This window comes from Entelurus aequoreus, linkage group LG16 (assembly GCF_033978785.1).
Source record: "Entelurus aequoreus isolate RoL-2023_Sb linkage group LG16, RoL_Eaeq_v1.1, whole genome shotgun sequence".
Lineage (NCBI taxonomy): Eukaryota > Metazoa > Chordata > Actinopteri > Syngnathiformes > Syngnathidae > Entelurus > Entelurus aequoreus.
Genome location: NC_084746.1, coordinates 31030463 through 31050884, shown reverse-complemented (window position 1 = coordinate 31050884; position 20422 = coordinate 31030463). Strand labels below are relative to the sequence as shown.

General features: G+C 40.7%; 1 protein-coding gene across 5 annotated transcripts in view; it reads right to left on the bottom strand.

The window, feature by feature from the left end:
* LOC133630840 (pre-B-cell leukemia transcription factor 1) overlaps nt 1-20422 on the bottom strand; it is a 309529-nt gene that overhangs the window by 42347 nt on the left and 246760 nt on the right. For all 5 annotated transcript variants that reach the window (XM_062022627.1, XM_062022629.1, XM_062022628.1 and 2 more), the window contains one exon: nt 3776-4020. In XM_062022627.1, the coding sequence (XP_061878611.1) occupies nt 3776-4020 (245 nt within the window). The remainder of the gene's footprint in view (nt 1-3775; nt 4021-20422) is intronic.

Here is a 20422-nt window from a genome sequence, read left to right as displayed (position 1 = left end):
GCCTTTGTTTGTTTACTTACTACTAAAAGACAAGTTGTCTAGTATGTTCACTATTTTATTTAAGGACATAATTGTTCATATATTGCAGTAAGAAACATGTTTAACGTACCATAAGATTTGTTGTTTAAATAAAGCCAATAATGCCATTTTTTGTGGTCCCCTTCATTTAGAAAAGTATCAAAACATATTGAAATACATTTTTGTACCAGTACCTGTACCAAAATATTGGTATCTGGACAATCCTACTTTGTACTGTTACTAAGCTAGCCTGCTACACACGCTGTACACTTTATGCTAACTGGCTATGGAAGCCTGTTGCATCAAACTGGAACTCTCCAACAAATAACATTGCCAATGTTATGTGGTACAACTGTCCTGAGAGGGCAGTACAGACCTTTAGGGGGCTGACAAGCAAGTCGGTAACATTTGAACCAAGATTGGTTGAAAAACATTTCCGCAATAAAGCAAAATGCTGTTTTTCTTAGCAACTAATCGTCCATTGAACGTTTGGCTAAAGCAGTGCTTTTCAATTATTTTCTGTTACGCCCTCTAGGAAGTGTCAGGGTTTCCCCTGACAGTTTGGTTGCGTTTTTCTTAGTTTCCTGTCAGTGCTTTTATTTTGTCTTCATTTCCTGATTATCTCCCTGGGTGCTTTGTCCCCTCAGCTGTGGCTGATTGGCACGTGGCCACACCTGGTGCCAATCAGCCAGCTGCTATTTAAACCTGTCCTGCCCTCCAGTCACTGCTGGATTATTGTAGTGTCTACCTATCTATGTCACTTCTACCTGTAGCTTCTACCCGTCACTATTTGTCGTTGTAGCTCTGTCTACTTTTGTCCACTCCGCTCAAGTCATAGTTCCTTCGTGTCACAGTAAGTGTTTTTGTTTCTTGTCCACAGTTAGCCTTTGTGCTATTTTAGTTCATAGCCTAGTTTGTTCTCCGCCTTGTGCGCGCCTTTTGTTTGTACCCTTTTGTTTGTTTTTTGCCATAGTGTTTAATTAAATCATGTTTTCTCGCACAATGCCTGCCGCCTTCTCTGCATCTTGGGGTTCGTCACCAACAAACTCTGACAGGAAGAAGATTTGTTGCGCCCCCACAGTCTCCACCGCTACTATAAATGGTATAATTTGTCTATAACATTTTTATAAGTACACCTCCGCATTACATTACATTAAAATAAGTTCGCCCCCCCCCCAACATTTCTTTAATTATCAGTTAGGATGGATGAATATATCCAATTGTTCTGCACTCCCGTTTCCATGCAAGTGTTGTATTGAGCAGAATAATGGAACGCAGTCATGTGGAAAATTTGGGAAAGGACATGTATGTACAGTACAGGCCAAAAGTTTGGACACACCTTCTCCTCATTCAATGCGTTTTCTTTTATTTTCATGACTATTTACATTGTAGATTGTCACTGAAGGCATCAAAACTATGAATGAACACATGTGGAGTTATGTACTTAACAAAAAAGGTGAAACAACTGAAAACATGTTTTAGATTCTAGTTTCTTCAAAATAGCCACCGTTTGGTCTGATTACTGTTTTGCACACTCTTGGCATTCTCTTGATGAGCTTCAAGAGGTAGTCACCAGAAATGGTTTTCACTTCACAGGTGTGCTTGAAGCTCATCAAGAGAATGCCAAGAGTGTGCAGAGCAGTAATCAGAGCATAGGGTGGCTATTTTGAAGAAATGTAAACAGTCATGAAAATAAAGGAAACACATTGAAATGAGAAGGTGTGTCCAAACATTTGACCTGTACTGTAAATTAAATTTGCAGCGCCCCCTACTGGTTGTAGTACAAATTATTTTAAAAGACATGCTAGCATGGAATACAAATACCTGCAAGGTTGTATAATCATTAGACAAATGCTCAATTACAATGAGTGGCTCAGTCCTGTACGTTTTGCTTGGTGGCGACCATGTTTTTAAAACAATTTTGCTAAAATTGTACAGACACAGGCTTTTCTGTCCCCTAAATTCCTAAAGTTACAGTGGGTATTTCATACAACGATCCGTACAACAATTTGTACAACAGTACAACTACAACAGTGTAGGGTTGTACGGTATACCGGTACTAGTATAGTACCGTGATACTAATAAATCATATTCAGTACTATACCACCTCTAAAAAGTACCGGTCTCCGCCCCCCTTTTTTTTTTACGGGCATGACGGCACGTCGTCGTCACGTTGTGACATTGCTGGTTTTACGAGCAGAGGAGCATTTTCGGCAGCGCACAATCACGGAGTACTTACAAGCAGACACAGTGTGTAGACAGAAAAGGGAGAATAGACGCATTTTGGCTTAAAAACTAACAATAAAGGTGAAGTGAAGTGAAGTGAATTACATTCATATAGCGCTTTTTCTCAAGTGACTCAAAGCGCTTTACATAGTGAAACCCAATATCTAAGTTACATTCAAACCAGTGTGGGTGGCACTGGGAGCAGGTGGGTAAAGTGTCTTGCCCAAGGACACAACGGCAGTGACTAGGATGGCGGAAGCGGGGATCGAACCTGCAACCCTCAAGTTGCTGGCACGGCCGCTCTACCAACCGAGCTATACCGCCCCAAGGTGAAGCTATAACACTGAAACGCCCTCAGGAAGAGACATGGCTAGCTAGCTAGCGGCTAGGGTCCAGCCGGCAGTGTTTTAGCTACTTCTAAATCACTAATCCTCGCCTCCATGGCGACAAATAAAGTGAGTTTCTTACAAGTATCATCCCTGCAGGACGAGGAATAGCTAAACATGCTTCACTACACACCGTAGGAGGATACAATAGCTCACCGGCGTCACGATGTAAACAAATGCCATGGGTGGATCTACACCTGACATCCACTGTAATGATACCAAGTACAGGAGTGTATCTAGTCAATACTACTATGATTACATACATTTTTTTTATCGTCACAAAATCTTTTTTCCTTTTTAAAATTCCTATTATGTTTATAAACTCAGTAAATACGTCCCTGGACACATGAGGACTTTGAATAAGACCAATGTATGATCCTGTAACTACTTGGTATCGGATCGATACCTAAATTTGTGGTATCATCCAAAACAAATGTAAAGCATCCAAACAACAGAAGAATAACTGATTATTACATTTTAACAGAAGTGTAGATAGAACATGTTAAAACAGAAAGTAAGCAGATATTAAGTGGATTAATAATACATTTTTACAGTTTGTCCCTTATAATTTTGACAAAATTATAGAATAAGAAATGACACAATATGTTATTGCATACGTCAGCAGCTAAATTATGAGCCTTTGTTTGCTTACTTACTAATAAAAGAATGGATAAAATTGCAATAAGAAATATATTTTTAATGTTCCATAAGATTTTTTGTTAAAATAAAGCCAATAACGCAATTTTTTGTGGTCCCCTTTATTTAGAAAAGTACCGAAATACATTTAGCTACCGGTACCAAAATATTGGCATCGGGACAACCCTACAACAGTGTATTGCTCTCACTGGCAGAAGAACAGTCCAGTTGGAATTCTACCAAAACTATTAAAGATAATGAAATAACCCAACGACTGGGTTGATGAGATCATTTTATTTAGCTGTGATCTAGTGGCTCGCTCCTCTTTTTTGAATGGGAGATAGTGTAAGGGTCGTAACAGAGATGGTCTGTGTGTACTGGCATTCTGTTGTGTTGGAAGCAATTGGCATGCATGTCAATATTTGATTGTGTTGCTGTGGAGGGTTCTGTGTAAAAGTGCACACTGATGCAACAATTTTGCACTATTTTAAAAGGGATTGGCTTCTCACCTGCTCATATTTCTCCAGCTCCGTGTGGTAAATCTGTCGTATCTGCGTCAGCTTGGCCCGGTAGTCGGAGTGCTCCGCCGAGTTGTCGGCGCCGATGCCGCCGGTGGCCGCGGCGGCGGCGGCTGCAGCTGCCGACCCGCCGCCTTTCTCGGGCCCGGCGACCCCCTCGGCCAGCAGCATGTTGTCCAAGCGCATCAGCTGGGGATCGGGAGGTTCTTCCTCCTGGGCGCCACGGATACTCAGCACTGCATCGAGAGGAGGAGAAAATGATGACAGTGACGTGACAAATTCTCACTTGAGGTAAAAGCAAAAAAAGAAAAATGGAGAGGACATTTTACAGCGACTTAGGGAGCGTCTTAACCATCTTCTGCGTCAGTCTACTGAGCGAGCCTCTTTAAAAAATGGCCGTCGTTTTAATGGATCAAGTCTGAGCCATAAAAAAAACGGAGCCTCAGACAGGCCGGCAGCTCGGCAAGACCATAAAACGATAATTTCATCGATTCTGACGATCATTTCATGTAAAAAAAAAATAAAAATGAAGCAAGCCTTCCACCAGAGTTCATCTTTCATTGCTCTCCTTATGCTCAGGCTATGTTTAGTCTCTGGCTGACTGCTTTATTAGCTTGTCAGTAGGCTATTTAAAAGACATAACACCAATCAAACATTTTTTTATTGTTATATTAATGCAAAGACACGCTGCCGAATAAAAAAAAAGAACCAAGGCTTCATATTGAAAATGTGCTTCATAAAAACATGCATGACCCCAATGATGCCGTCGTCTTTTTCCTGCGACTACACACGCACTGCAACATAACACCGCCTTGTCACCCAAATTCCGCCCCTCCGTCTGACGTCTGCTCACACTCCGGCCGAGGTGAGAGCGCGTTTGAACCTGTCGTCACGCGCCTGCGGCCCTCGGCTAACACTCAGCTGGCGTGATGAGGGGAGCCAAGTAGGGACGTGACAAAGAAGAAAGAGCCGGCTGAGATGGACATGGTCAAACAATGCAGCAGGCATCCTCGCACACAAAAGACACAGAATGGGACCATTTCTGGGACTGCGCTTCCAAGTAAAAGGTGCAATTTTACTGGATTATCCCCATTTACTGGGCACTTCATTAGGTACATCTCGGCACAAATGTGCCTTTACAAACATAATAATGTGATGACCTTTACACCATAGCAAACTAGAACACTGAAATATACATTTAGCATGTGACATTTAAAACAAAATTAAAACGTGCTGATTGCAGCGGATAGGTGGCCGCCTAAAGGAGGCGCTCACATCCCAACGAGGCGTAAGCTTTCTAACGTGCCGTCTTCCTGGTCCGACCATGTACCGTATTTTCTGGACTATAAGGCGCACTTAAAATCCTTTGTTTTCCTCAAAACTTGACAGTGCGCCTTACAACCCGGTGCGCCTAATGTACAAAATAATTCTGGTTTTGCCTACCGACCTCGAAGCAATTTTATGTGGTACATGGTGAAATGTGACCAGTAGATGGTAGTCACACATAAGAGATACGTGCAGACTGCACTATGATGGCAATATGACTCAAGTAATAACACCAATATTTTGTATGTTCCATTGAAAATATAGACTACGACTTTGGTAAGCTATGAAGCTGCACCGCTTGATGGATTGTCGACACATTAAACATACGAGTATTATGATGGTGTGTGTATAAGGTAAGACATTATCTGGCGTTTTGTTTCGCTATATTATGCAAAAGCAACTTTTCTTACTTTCTGGTACCTGCTGATCTGTATTTGGGATCTGCATAAATCCTGAAAAATTTGCGCGCATCCGCCTTTGTAGTGCGTGCCAACACGTAGTCGATAAGCTTCTTCTTTTTCTTTATCTTCTTGTTATGGGACATTCATCCTCCGCTGTTGCCATTTTTAATATTAAGTAGTGTAAGAATCTTACTTATATCTGTCAGTAAACTCGCCATGAAAGCGCTAAAACCGGTGTAGTGAGTAGTGAGTTTACATTATTCACCCAAAGAACTTCAGTTATTAGAGAGTTCCGGTCAGACGTTTTTTCACGGGACACATTTCCGGCCATTTGTTGTTTCCCGATGAGAAGATACTGCTCCGTTATTGATTGAAGTAAAGTCTGAATGTCATTAAAACAGTTAGCTCCATTTTTTGACACTTCTTCCACTCCCGTCCTTGCACGCTACACCACTACAACAAAGATGACGGGGAGAAGACGCTGCCAATGGTGAGCCACGTAAATAAGACCGCCCACAAAACGGCGCATCCTGAAGCGACTGTCAGAAAGCGGCTTGAAGATGATTTGTAAAACAATCTATGCAACATTTTGACCAAAGAACCACCATCACATGTCATGTAGACCACAAGGAAATGTTTTACATTTAGAAAAAAAAAAAGAAAAAAAAAAGACTCCTTTAATGCGCTCTATAATCCGGTGCGCCTTATATATGAAAAAAGATAGAACATAGACCATTCATCGGCGGTGCGCCTTACAATCCGGTGCGCCCTATGGTCCGGAAAATACGGTAAGCTACGTCCCACTTATACACTAATATTCAACTGCACTTGTAAATAAACATGGCCTATCATGGCCTTAAAAACAATACAAAACAAACAACATGGCCTACCAGCATCGTAACATCACAATGGGCCATACTAAACAGAAAAAAAATATAAGGTTGCAAAAAAAACCCACCAAAAACTGAATTGGTACCATATCAATACAATTTCTTTATTCGCACGTTCAGCCGTAACACAAAGCTAAGAAGCAGGCTGGTTTTCGTTTTTATAAAATTGACTCAAGGGGCCACATTGAGAGAAAAAAATATGTCTGGGGGGAGGGGGGAGGGGGGGGACAATTTGTATGTGTGTATAAATGATATATCCACATTTAGCTTTACAAATCTGCTGTACAGTATATGTGTTTGGGTCCCTTTTTTTCAGAAACACTAAAATACACCAAGGTTTCTCATAGTCATTCACATCGCCGTCCCACTGGGGTGAGTTTTCCTTGCCCTTATGTGGGCTCTGTACCGAGGATGTCGTTGTGGCTTGTGCAGCCCTTTGAGACACTTGTGATTTAGGGCTATATAAATAAACATTGATTGATTGATAATACCAAAAGACACAATGTCTAATCGAATTCTAAAAAAGTTATGACAGACCACCTCAAAAAAATGGGATGTTATTTTACAGTTTTTTACTGAATGGGACACACAAAATGTACATTAAATTAAAGAAAGTGGGATATAATATTAACTATGAACAATAAAACACTGAATATTAACAACATATGAACGTCGCTCCTCTTTTACTTCTCAGACCAGCTCCTCGATAGTTTATAGTGTATCTTTTACAATCAAGCAAAACACAACAAAAATGTAACAAACAGCAAAATATGAATGCAAAGGGTAATAAACACCTACAATATGATAAATTATCACTTTTATGCAGAAATTTGTTGTAAAAATCTGCTTCTGCATCTGTTACTGACACATGTGTTTGGGGCTCGCTGCTCTGAATACAAACCCCGCCCACTTTGCTTTGTTCCTGGTCTGAGCTGCTGTGACGTCGATTACCGTAATAACTCCGATAACACTCGAAAGTGCAGATTTCAACCATTGAAATACTTTCTATAGTTCAAGACTTATGGTCATTTAAATACAGCACTGCACATAATAATGGGTTTTGATGTTAAAGGTCTAAAAAAAAATTATGTAGAACTTCCGGCGGGCCGGATTGAAAATCTTAATGGGCCGCATGTGGCCCGCGGGTCGTATTTTGCCAATATCTGGTTTAACCGCATAACATATCTGGACCTACATTTGAATGGTTATAATTAGGGCTGCAGTTATTGATTATTTTAGAAATTAAGTAATCTATCGATTAGTTTGTTTGAGCAATCAAGTAGATGAGTAAAACAAACTTTGTAGCCTCAATGTTTTCGGACATGCTGTCATGAAACAACTGAAAATATGAGATGCATTACTGTCTTTTGGGACGGCATGGCGTAGTGGGTTGAGCGCCCGTGTCAGAAACCTGAGGGTCGCAGGTTCGCTCCCCGCCTCTTACCATGCCGTTGTGTCCTTGGGCAGGACACTTCACCCTTGCCCCCGGTGCCGCTCACACCGGTGAATGAATGTTGAATGAATGACAGGTGGTGGTCGGAGGGGCCGTAGGCGCAAATTGGCAGCCACGCTTCCGTCAGTCTACCCCAGGGCAGCTGTGGCTACGAAAGTAGCTTACCACCACCAGGTGTGAATGAATGATGGGTTTTTAACATGTAAAGCGACTTTGGGTACTTAGAAAAGCGCTATATAAATCCCAGGTATTATTATTATTTTATGTTGGGTTTTGTTAGTGTTCTCCCATGTTTTGTGTTAGTTCCTGTCTTGTGCTTTTATTTTGGTGATTCTTCCGGTTTTGTTGGTGTTTTCCCGTGGCGGCTTCACTTTTGTCCCAGTGCATTTCACCCTCCCCTGTTTTTGGTTTGCAATCAAGACTATTTAAGTTGATCCTTTTTCTCCATTCGTCGTGGGGACATTGTTTGTTTGTTGATGTTATTGATTCCCTATTTGCTGGAGACCATATACCAGAGGTGTCAAAGTCAAGCCCCGGGGGCCAGATTTCGCCCGCCACATCATTTTATGTGGCCCGCCAAAGCCCTGAAATAATATGTGTCAATAAAGCATTTTATCAATGCAGCTGGGATAGGCTCCAGCACCCCCCGCGACCCCCAATGGGTCAAGCTGTGTAAAATGGATGGATGGATGGATGGATCATTTACTAAATGTAATCTTTTCATTGTGACAGACAGAAATACATGTATTGCATGCTATTGTGTATATTTTAAACTTTATTATCTAATAATGCAACAAATATAATACTATCATTCATTTCAAACTTTTTAAAATTAAAACAAAATACATTCCTGCTTGAGTTATATCAAAGCAAGTTATTCATCAAATTGTACACTGTAGAAATGACAATAGATGTTACAGTAAAAAAAACAACTATACTACCGTTTTATCATTTACAGCAATATGCTGTAAAAACCATCGTAAATTTTACTGTGAAATTGTGCCGACTCAGCTGCCAGTTATTTATTTTCATTACTGAAAAAAAAAAATATATATTTTTTTACAGTGTATGTAATACAAATCTAATAATCAATTGCACAGCAATTAATTTAATAATATCATGAGGTGAAATCTTATACGGTACATTCATTGTTGACTGGTAGCCCACTTTTTTGAAAAAATACAAATAAATATATAAAACCATAAACAAAACTAAGACTCGAAGTATTCTAAACCGCTCATGAAGTGCAGTGTTGTACCACTCCCAACAACAACAATAATAAACATACAGTACAGGCCAAACGTTTGGACACACCTTCTCATTCAATCCGTTTTCTTTATTTTCATGATTGTAAATTCTCACTGGAGGCATCAAAACTATGAATGAACACATGTGGAGTTATGTACTTAACAGAAAAAGGTGAAATAACTGAAAACATGTTTTATATTCTAGTTTCTTCAAAATTGCCGCCCTTTGCTCTGATTACTCTTTTTTTTCACACTCTTGGCATTCTCTCGATGAGCCTGAAACAGTTTTCACTTCACAGGTGTGCTTGAAGCTCATCAAGAGAATGCTAAGAGTGTGCTAAGCAATAATCAGAGCAAAGGGTGGCTATTTTGAAGAAACTAGGATATAAAACATGTTTTCAGTTTTTTCACCTTTTTTTTGTTAAGTACATAACTCCACATGTGTTCATTCATAGTTTTGATGCCTTCAGTGACGATCTACAATGTAAATAGTCATGAAAATAAAGAAAACGCATTGAATGAGAAGGTGTGTCCAAACTTTTGGCCTGTACTGTATGTTTATTATTGTTGTTGGCAGTGGTACAACACTGCACTTCATGAGCGGTTTAGAATATTTAGATTCTTAGTATTATTTATAATTTTATATATTTACATCCATCCATTTTCTACCGCTGATCCCTTTTGGGGTCGCTGGAGCCTATCTCAGCTGCATTCGGGCGGAAGGCGGTGTACACCCTGGACAAGTCGCCACCTCATCACAGGGCCAACACAGATGTTATTTTTTGTATTTTTTTGTTTAGTAAGAAAGATTTGTCAAACTTAACTAATTTCCAGAAAAGTGGGCTACCGGTCAACAATGAAAGTAAATAATTTTCCGGACTATAAGCCGCTACTTTTTTTCCCAAGCTTTGAGCCCTGCGGCTAATCTGTGGATTTTTTTTCCTCTCACGGCTGAATTATGGAACGGATTAAGCAAAGAAATCAAACAATGTACTAAAATGATCCACTTTAAGAAACGTTTCAAATTTAAAGGCCTACTGAAACCCACTACTACCGACCACGCAGTCTGATAGTTTATATATCAATGATGAAATCTTAACATTATAACACATGCCAATACGGCCGGGTTAACTTATAAAGTGACATTTTAAATTTGCCGCTAAACTTCCGGTTCGAAACGCCTCTGAGGATGACGTATGCGCGTGACGTAGCCCGGGGAACACGGGTATGCCTTCCACATTGAAGCAAATACGAAAAAGCTCTGTTTTCATTTCATAATTCCACAGTATTCTGGACATCTGTGTTCGTGAATCTGTTGCAATCATGTTCATTGCACTATGGAGAAGGAAGCTGAGCAAGCAAAGAAGAAAGTTGTCGGTGCGAAACGGACGTATTTTTCGAATGAAGTCAGCAACAACAGTACACAGCCGGCGCGTCTTTGTTTACATTCCCGAAAGATGCAGTCAAGATGGAAGAACTCGGATAACAGAGACTCTAACCAGGAGGACTTTTGACTTCGATACACAGACGCCTGTAGAGAACTGGGACAACACAGACTCTTACCAGGATTACTTTGATTTGGATGACAAAGACGCAGACGTGCTACCGTGAGTATGCAGCTTTGGCTTCTAAACATTTGATCGCTTGACCGTATGTGCGCAACTTTTTTTTTGCGTATGTACGTAACTTTTTTTTAATATATAAGCTTTATGAACCTTGGGTTAGGTGAACGGTCTTTTGGGCTGAGTGATTGTGTGTGTTGATTAGGTGTTTGAATTGTATTGGCGTGTTCTATGGAGCTAGGAGCTAGCATAGGAGCTAGGAGTTAGCATAACAAAGACGTAGGTGTTTTTATGCAGGATTAATTTGTGTCATATTAAATATAAGCCTGGTTGTGTTGTGGCTAATAGAGTAAATATATGTCTTGTGTTTATTTACTGTTTTAGTCATTCCCAGCTGAATACCAGGTACCGTGAGTATGCAGCCTTGGCTGCTAAACATTTGATAGCTTGACCGTATGTGCGCGTCACATACGTAACTTTTTAAAAATATATAAGCTTTATGAACATTGGGTTAGGTGAACTGTCTTTTGGGCTGAGTGATTGTGTGTGTTGATCAGGTGTTTGAATTGTATTGGCGTGTTCTATGGAGCTAGGAGCTAGCAGAGGAGCTAGGAGCTAGCATAACAAACACGTAGGTGTTTTTATGCAGGATTAATTTGTGGCATATTAAATATAAGCCTGGTTGTGTTGTGGCTAATAGAGTATATATATGTCTTGTGTTTATTTACTGTTGTAGTCATTCCCAGCTGAATATCAGGTCACCCCCGGCTCTCACAGCATCTTCCCTATCTGAATAGCTTCAACTCCCCACTAGTCCTTCACTTGCACTTTACTCATCCACAAATCTTTCATCCTCGCTCAAATTAATGGGGAAATTGTCGCTTTCTCGGTCCAAATCTCTCTCACTTCATGCGGCCATCATTGTAAACAATAGGGAACTTTGCGTATATGTTCAACTGACTACGTCACGCTACTTCCGGTAGGGGCAAGCCTTTTTTTATCAGATACCAAAAGTTGCGATCTTTATCGTCGTTGTTCTATACTAAATCCTTTCAGCAAAAATATGGCAGTATCGCAAAATGATCAAGTATGACACATAGAATAGATCTGCTATCCCCGTTTAAATAAAAAAAATTCATTTCAGTAGGCCTTTAAAGTCTTTACAAAGTACAAGGAAAAATAATCCTGATAAACATCTTGAACCTTATAAACTCCACGTGTTCATTCATAGTGTTGATGCCTTCAGTGACAATCTACAATGTAAGTAGTCATGAAAATAAATAAAACACATTGAATGAGAAAGTGTGTCCAAACTTTTGGCTTTTATTATATGTTTATTATTGTTGTTGTTGTTGGCAGTGGTACAACACTGCACTTCATGAGCGGTTTAGAATATTTTGATTTTTAGTATTATTTAATTTGTTTTATATATATATATATATATATTTTTTTTTGTTTAGTAAGAAAGATTTGTCAAACTTAACTAATTTCCAGAAAAGTGGGCTACCGGTCAACAATAAAAGTAAATAATTTTCCAGACTATAAGCCGCTACTTTTTTTTCCCAAGCTTTGAGCCCTGCGGTTTATACAAAATTGCGGCTAATCCGGGGAATTTTGTTTTCCTCTCACGGCTAAATTATGGAACGGATTAAGCAAAGAAATCAAACAATGTATGAAAATGATCCACTTTAAGAAACGGTTCAAACTCAAAGTCTATACAAAGTACAAGGAAGAAGTTTTGATGCCTTCAGTGACAATCTACAATGTAAATAGTCATGAAAATAAAGAAAAGGCATTGAAATGAGGAGGTGTGTCCAAACTTTTGGCCTGTACTGTATGTGTAATATGAACCCTTATCTACTAGCTTTCATTCCAGCCTTCTTTGGTCTGACTGGCGTTTATTTTGGTGACAGACACTGTCCTGCCCCTTCCCGCCACCAGAAGGCTCCCGCAGTAAAGGAGCAGCAGCGAGGCTTCCTTCCCTCACTAAGGTGGCGAGAAGGAAAAAGGCGGCCAGGTGCAGCCCTCCATTACATCCGCTGTCTTCAAGGACAAAGACAAAGCTTGTGCCGCTTCCGCGCCTCCGTTCCCCCGCGCGCGCGCAAGCCGGACAATGTAATAATAGCCAGCAACATCCTGTCCGTCTCCTCCGTGATGACGAACGAAGACGGCGAGCGTAAATGACGGCGTATTGTTCCCCCAACAGTGGCCGCTCGCAGCGGCGGCTCTTTTGTAAATGAGGATGTAAGCCGCGGTCGCCCTGCGACCTTTGTGGCGAGCGGGGGGTCCAGATGGATGCTCGTCTACACCCCCTTTTTTCCTCTCTTTTTCCTCCTGGAGCTATATCATCATCCATTCCCATCAGCTCTAACACGTGAGCGAGCTCCGCTCAAGAGGCAAATGTCAATGGCCATCAGACGGCTGGAAAAGGTCAGGAGTTCACACGGGGGGAGGCGCACGCATGCGTCAACCTCCATGTGTGTGTGTGTGTGTGTGTGTGTGTGTGTGTGTATGCATTGGCAGACATTTTTCCATGTGAATCACACCGGCAGGAAACGCTCGCCAATTGGATGCTGACAAAATAGTGGCACATCCCGACCAGAGGGGGGAAATCTAATGAGCCTAAGAGTGATTTATTAATTCCCTCCCTCCGACTCCCAGAGTGCACGGCTAAAAGCATGAAATGGATTAAATAAATACAATTAATAAGGGGGATCAAACAATGCGGTTTAATTACCCATCAGCTTTATTTATTCCTCTCGGCTAATAGCGACGGAATCGACGCGGCCTTAATGCCAGTCGGAGTGTGCCTTGTGAACTTTGCAGACGCCGACCATACATTAACATAATCACCTGACAGGAGCACAAGTGGCCTCTCTTACGATACATCACGTGCGTACGTTTGCATAATAGCGCCGAGAGGCTTTTATTGTGGGGGTCCGCGCTGCTGTGGCGTCCCTTTATTCCACCGGCAGTCACAGATTAGTATCTATAAAAAGGAAGATGGCCGTCGTCTCATCTTGATCATTACCGACAGACTTAATTGAACAATGAAAGGACACAATTCCTCCCTCCCTCCTCTATGTGGGGCAGTGCGCCCCTCTAACCCCCCCCCCAAAAAGGCATTAAAAATGAATAAACAATTCTCCATCCGGAATAATGCATGGAATTCTAAGAATAAGCCTTTGTTTTGCTTATTGACACAACTAATTTCTACCGCTTTGCTCCCTTAAGAGCTGGCTGGCATCCACCGCCACACTGCCTGCTGTGTGCAGACAACAGGAGCGTAAATAAACGGGGCGATTAAGCCACCCACTCGCACAGGGAAGAACCAAGGTGCACACACACAGAGGACACACACTACTAACTCAGGCATGGAGAAACGCACAAAACGCAGACCGGCAGCCCTTGAGCGTCCGCCCCCGCGCCTCCCCCCTTCTCCCTCCTCAAGTGCTTTTAAATGAAAGCATGTTTAATTAATGATATTGAAGCATTGTGCCGCATTTAGCGAGATGTACAGTCAAACGAGGCAGCGGCCATGGCGAACCCAAGGCGCCTCTTGACTGGCAGCGGGGCGGCCGACGCTGGACTGGATCCATTTCCCATCAATAGAGTAATGCAATATACTCTGCAGCCGGCGAGCGAGAGTGCGTGTGCATGTTAGAGTCCTTCCACGCCGAGCTCCTTTCCCTGGTCACATGACCCGGCAGAGGCGCAGGCAGTGGCTGTGCTTTCTATTGATTGTGTGGGCACACGTCATCTAGGGTTTCAGCAGTTAATAAATCAGGCCTGCTCCTGACACAGTGTGTGTGTGTTCTTGTATTCCTACCCCTCTTGAGACATCAAGAAGGAAAAGTACCTTCCATATGAGGACCGGTGAACAATTAGGACGGAAATCATGGTCCCAATACGGAAAACCATTGCATCTAATAGAGAATGCCTAATTTTCACTCCTCGCGGTGAAATCTATCAAAATTAGGGTGGTCCCAAAAAGAAGGGATTTTTCAAATTGACTGTGTGTCGGTTTAAAAAGTGCTCCCCCTCTGGTCAACATATGAAATAACAAGTGTGTGTACATATTTGAAGCACTCCCCCTCTTCTTACAAGTGTGTGTAAGAAATTGAAATGCGCCCCCTTTGACTAAAATTAATAAAATAAATATGTATATAGAGACATACTGTAATAACGTGACGTAAATAATGAAGATTAAAAACCAATTACAAACAAAAAATTCCATCCATCAATCCATTTTCTAAAATAAAATTAAATAAAATGAACTAAAAGCAGTCTTTTTCTCACGTGTCGACTTTTTTCTTATAAAATTGGGAAAAATTTCTCATATTAGTTCTGTTTATGTAATATTGCAATATTTTCCAGTAAAAGTATTAAGTTAAAGTTAAAGTACCAATGATTGTCTCACACACACACTAGGTGTGGCGAAATTATTCTCTGCATTTGACCCATCACCCTTGATCACCCCCTGGGAGGTAATGGCTCCCATTTTTATTGTCTTTGGTATGACTCGGCCGGGGTTTGAACTCACAACCTACCGATCTCAAGTATTACTTTTTTTTATGTAAAATTCTGACTTTTATCACAATATTGCCAAATGTTTTTTTTGTTGTTGTAAAATAGTGACTTTTTTGAGTAAAATTATGACTTGTTATATTTTTGCCAAGTGAAATTCCGATTATTATAATATTGCCAACATTTCAAAGTTTTCCTATAAAATTGTGACTTTTGTCGAATAAAATTACGACTCTTTTCATCAAGTTGCCAACAGTTTAACTTTTCTTATAAAATTGCAACTGTTATTGAGTAAAATTCCAATTTTTATCATAATATTGTAAAATTTTGACTTGTGTTGAGTAAAATTACGAATTTTTCTTGTGAAATTCCAACTCATTTTTCACAACAAGCTTTTTTATATTTGCATAGTATGTATATATTATTAATGTTGTAAATACAAATCTTTATATATCTAGAAAGGGTGGTTCTAAAGAGGTAGGTATTTTTCGGAGGTCTCAAGAAGGTAACAAATACAAGAGTGTGTGTGTGTGTGTGTGTGTGTGTGTGTGTGTGTGTGTGTGTGTGTGTGTGTGTGTGTGTGTGTGTGTGTGTGTGTGTGTGGCCTGTCACAGAGCAGTCAGCAGGAGTGAAAGCGACAGCCACATGATAATGTAACATCACCACCATTCATCCCCGCCACGCGGCATTTTGAGACAAAACAACAACCTAGCAACCTGGAGAAGGAAGAAGAAGAAGAAGAAAAAAGACGCGGCGTGATTTACAGCAGACATGACAAGTATCACTAATACAAGTCCTCGCCTCTATGCTCTGCCGGGGAGTTCAGCATCCGCTCATCTGCATTTGATACGAGCGGGCGTCACGCCTCAAAGTGACCCACGCCGGGAACCAAGTACGCACAGATAAGGCATGCCGGTGTCATTACTGAGACAGTAAAGTGACGTTGTGGCGTGTGCACAACACATTCAAGTGCACACTATGTTGGGAAGCGTTTTTAAACGGTACACCTGGACAATCTAATGACATCCAATACAAGAGTGATAATGTTGCTTTTACAAGTGTAGTATTGCACCGCAACACACATGCGTGTAGTTGGCACTGCATCATACAGTTTGTAATATTTTGCCCCTCTAATAGAGCTAAGCAAGAAAAATATCAGTGAAAACTACAAAATATTAGGGCTGCAGCGATCGATTATTTTAGTCATTGAGTAATCTATCGAATAGTTTGTTCGATTAATCAAGTAATCGGATAAAACACATTTTATAGTCTCATTTTCAGGAAGAGAAACACATTTTCTGCTTTCCATCATCTGTTTTTAAACTGGGCACCTTATTAAGTACACCTGGACAATCTAATGACATCCAATACAAGAGGTAAGATTTTTGCTTTTACAAGTGTAGTATTGCACCGGAACAAAAATGCGTGTAGTTTGCACTGCATCATACAGAGAATGGTTTGTAACATTTCGCCACTCTCATGGAGCTAAGCAAGCAAAATAGTGAAAACTACAAAATATTAGGTCTGGAGCGATCGATTATTGTAGTCATTGAGTAATCTATCGACTAGTTTGTTTGATTAATCGAGTAATCGGACAAAACACATTTTACAGCCTCATTTTCAGGAAAAGAAACACATTTCTGCTTGCCATCATCTGTTTTTAAACTGGGCACTTTATTAGGTACACCTGGACAATCTAATGACATCCAATACAAGAGCGAAAATGTTGCTTTTACAAGTGCAGTATTGCGCCGGAACAAAAATGTGTGTAGTTTGCACTGCATATTACAGAGAGGGGTTTGTAATATTTTGCCACTCTAATAGAGCTAAGCAAGCAAAATACCAGGGAAAACTACAAAATATTAAGCCTGGAGCGATCGATTATTTTAGTCATTGATTAGTTTGTTTGATTAATCGAGTAATCGGATAAACACATTTTATAGCCTCATTATCAGGAAGAGAAACACATTTTTTGCTTGCCATCATCTATTTTTAAACAGGCCACCTTATTAGGTACACCTGGACCATCTAATGACATCCAATACAAGAGGTAAGATGTTGCTTTTACAAGTGTAGTATTGCACCGGAACAAAAATGCGTGTAGTTGGCACTGCATCATACAGAGAGGGGTTTGTAATATTTCGCCACTCTCATGGAGCTAAGCAAGCAAAATACCAGGGAAAACTACAAAATATTAAGCCTGGAGCAATCGATTATTTTAGTCCTCGATTAGTTTGTTCGATTAATCGAGTAATCGGATAAAACACATTTTACAGCCTCATTATCAGGAAGAGAAACACATTTTTTGCTTGCCATCATCTATTTTTAAACAGGCCACCTTATTAGGTACACCTGGACAATCTAATGACACACACACACACACACACACATTACATATATATATATACACACACACACACACACACACACACACACACACACACACACACACACACACACACACACACACACACACACACACACACACACACACATATATGTATATATATATATATATATATATATATATATATATATATATATATATATATATATATATATATATATATATATATATATATATATATATATATATATATATATATATATATACACACACACACACATATGTATATATATACTGTATATACACACACACACACATATATATATATATATATATATATATATATATATATATATATATATATATATATATATATATATATATATATATATATATATATATATATATATATATATATATATATATCCATCCATCCATCCATTTTCTACCGCTTATTCCCTTCGGGGTCGCGGGGGTCGCTGGAGCCTATCCCAGCTACAATCGGGCGGAAGGCGGGGTACACCCTGGACAAGTCGCCACCTCATCGCAGGGCCAACACAGATAGGCAGACAACATTCACACTCACATTCACACACTAGGGCCAATTTAGTGTTGCCAATCAACCTATCCCCAGGTGCATGTCTTTGGAGGTGGGAGGAAGCCGGAGTACCCGGAGGGAACCCACGCAGTCACGGGGAGGACTACTCAGGACCTTCGTATTGTGAGGCAGACGCACTAACCCCTCTGCCACCGTGCTGCCCATATATATATATATATATATATATATATATATATATATATATATATATATTTTCTACCGCTTATTCCCTAATTGATAATTATTATAACTGGTTATTAATATTATTTGAAAGTTCAACTCCTACCTTGTTTACTTCAGTGACAACCTCCTTAAGATTTTTTAATCAATCAGAAATATCAAGCAGCTAAAATGCGCCAAACATGGATAACTGCGGAGAGACTGTCTTGCATTTTCCCCATCATCCCTTGTAATAGATTTAAATTGGTATCATTTAATATTTTAATGTTGATTAGATGTTTTTTTTTACATTATCCACAAAGTTCAATGAGCAGGTTGTGTTATGTGTTATTTTTTTCGAGACTGGGGAAGGTTGTTTGGATTGAGTCACATAAGTTAATGCTGTACCTCATTGACTTGAAAGTACAATTAAAAGCCACCAGTGGCGGCAAGATGGCACCAATCAGATCACTGGATATTTATATATATGCAATGCATAAACTTCCGTGCATAGCAACATAGTTAAGAAGAACACTAAATTAATATGTGCCACATTACACCCAAATTGCCATTTATGTGTTTCAACTGATTTTAATTGGAGCTCTAATAAAGAGCCATTATAGAAGTGGCCGTCATAAGTCACAATAAAAGCCTATGGCGTGAAAACTACCCTCAGTGTTGTGAAAAACGAAAAGGGAGTAAAGGCTGAGATGTAGATTTGTGGCGTGTCAATGGACTCCTGGGAAAGTCTGTGTGGAACCAAAATGTTCCCTCCATCACCAGGTAATGGAAAACTGTACAGGCTCAGTACACAAGGGCACAGTCATAAAGTCGCTCTAAAACAGCTTTATGTTTTATCAGCCATCTCAAGTATCATGTGCAAAAAGGGAGCGTTGTATCTGACACTGGGCGGCGGTGGGGGGGATGGGGGATACCAAGGACGAGGAAAAACGGCAAAGAAATGCTTTAGGGATAAGGAGGGGCGGCGTGGGGGGGATGAGGAGATGGTGCAGGCAAGGAAGGGGAGAGAGCGATGGAGGGAGAATGAAAGGCGAAAAATAGAAATGGAATAGGAAAGCGAGGTGTCAATTAAAAAAATGAACCCTAGTGCATTTGGGAGGTGACAGCTGGTGGGAGACGAGCTGACAGGCGTCACATTAGGCGGATTTGGTGGCCGCTTCCCTCATCCCCTCCTTTTTTATCCCCCCCCCCCCACCGCCCCTTCTTTCTCCCTGGCTTTCTCCACTGATGATGGGTACTTTCTCATGCGGCAGTGGCGGCGGCGACGGTGGCGGCTGCGAGTGAGGCAGGAACTCAGCTTGGTGTTTTTCAGAACAAGTTCCCCCTGCAGCGACTCCTAATAACGGTAATTATCGTCATCATCCCGGGCCTAAGCAGGCCAGTTTGAGGCCCGAGGGGCTGGCCTGATAATGAGGAAGCCAGCGCCAGAGGAGAGGAGCGTTCGCCGCCTTGCCACCGCAGCACAGAAAACCTTCATTAAAATAATTCATTATTACAATAGGCAATACATTAGCCCCCTGGCTGCCAGTCTTTCTTTCTGGCGGTGTCTTGAAATTCATATCTTTGGTGGCTGCATCCGACTCTTACTGCTTGTGCTGTACCAACTCCTCCGGGCCCCTCATGGAGACAAAGACCAGGCATGGGCACAAGAACGTACACGTGCGACACTAATTTGAGTGTAGTCTAAGCTAATTGTGCCTGTAAATAGCAACAATCAGAGGGCGCACCTGATTATAAGGCGCACTGCCGATGAGCGCGTCTATTCAGGTCTTTTTTTCATACAAAAGGCGCGCCGGATAATAAGGCGCATTGAAAATTGAGTTTTTTCTAAATTTAAAACACTTCCTTGTGGTCTACATAACATGTGATGGTGGTTCTTTGGTCAAATTGTTGCATAGATTATGTTTTACAGATCATCTTCAAGTCGCTTTCTGACACTCCGACCGGAACTCTCTAATAACTAAAGTTCCGTGGGTTTATTATGTCAACTCACTACACTGGTAGTTTTTAGCGCTTCCATAGCGAGATGTAAGTTAGAACTTTACGCTACTTTATATTAGAAATGGCAACAACAGAGGGTGAATGCCCCATAACAAGAAAATAGTGA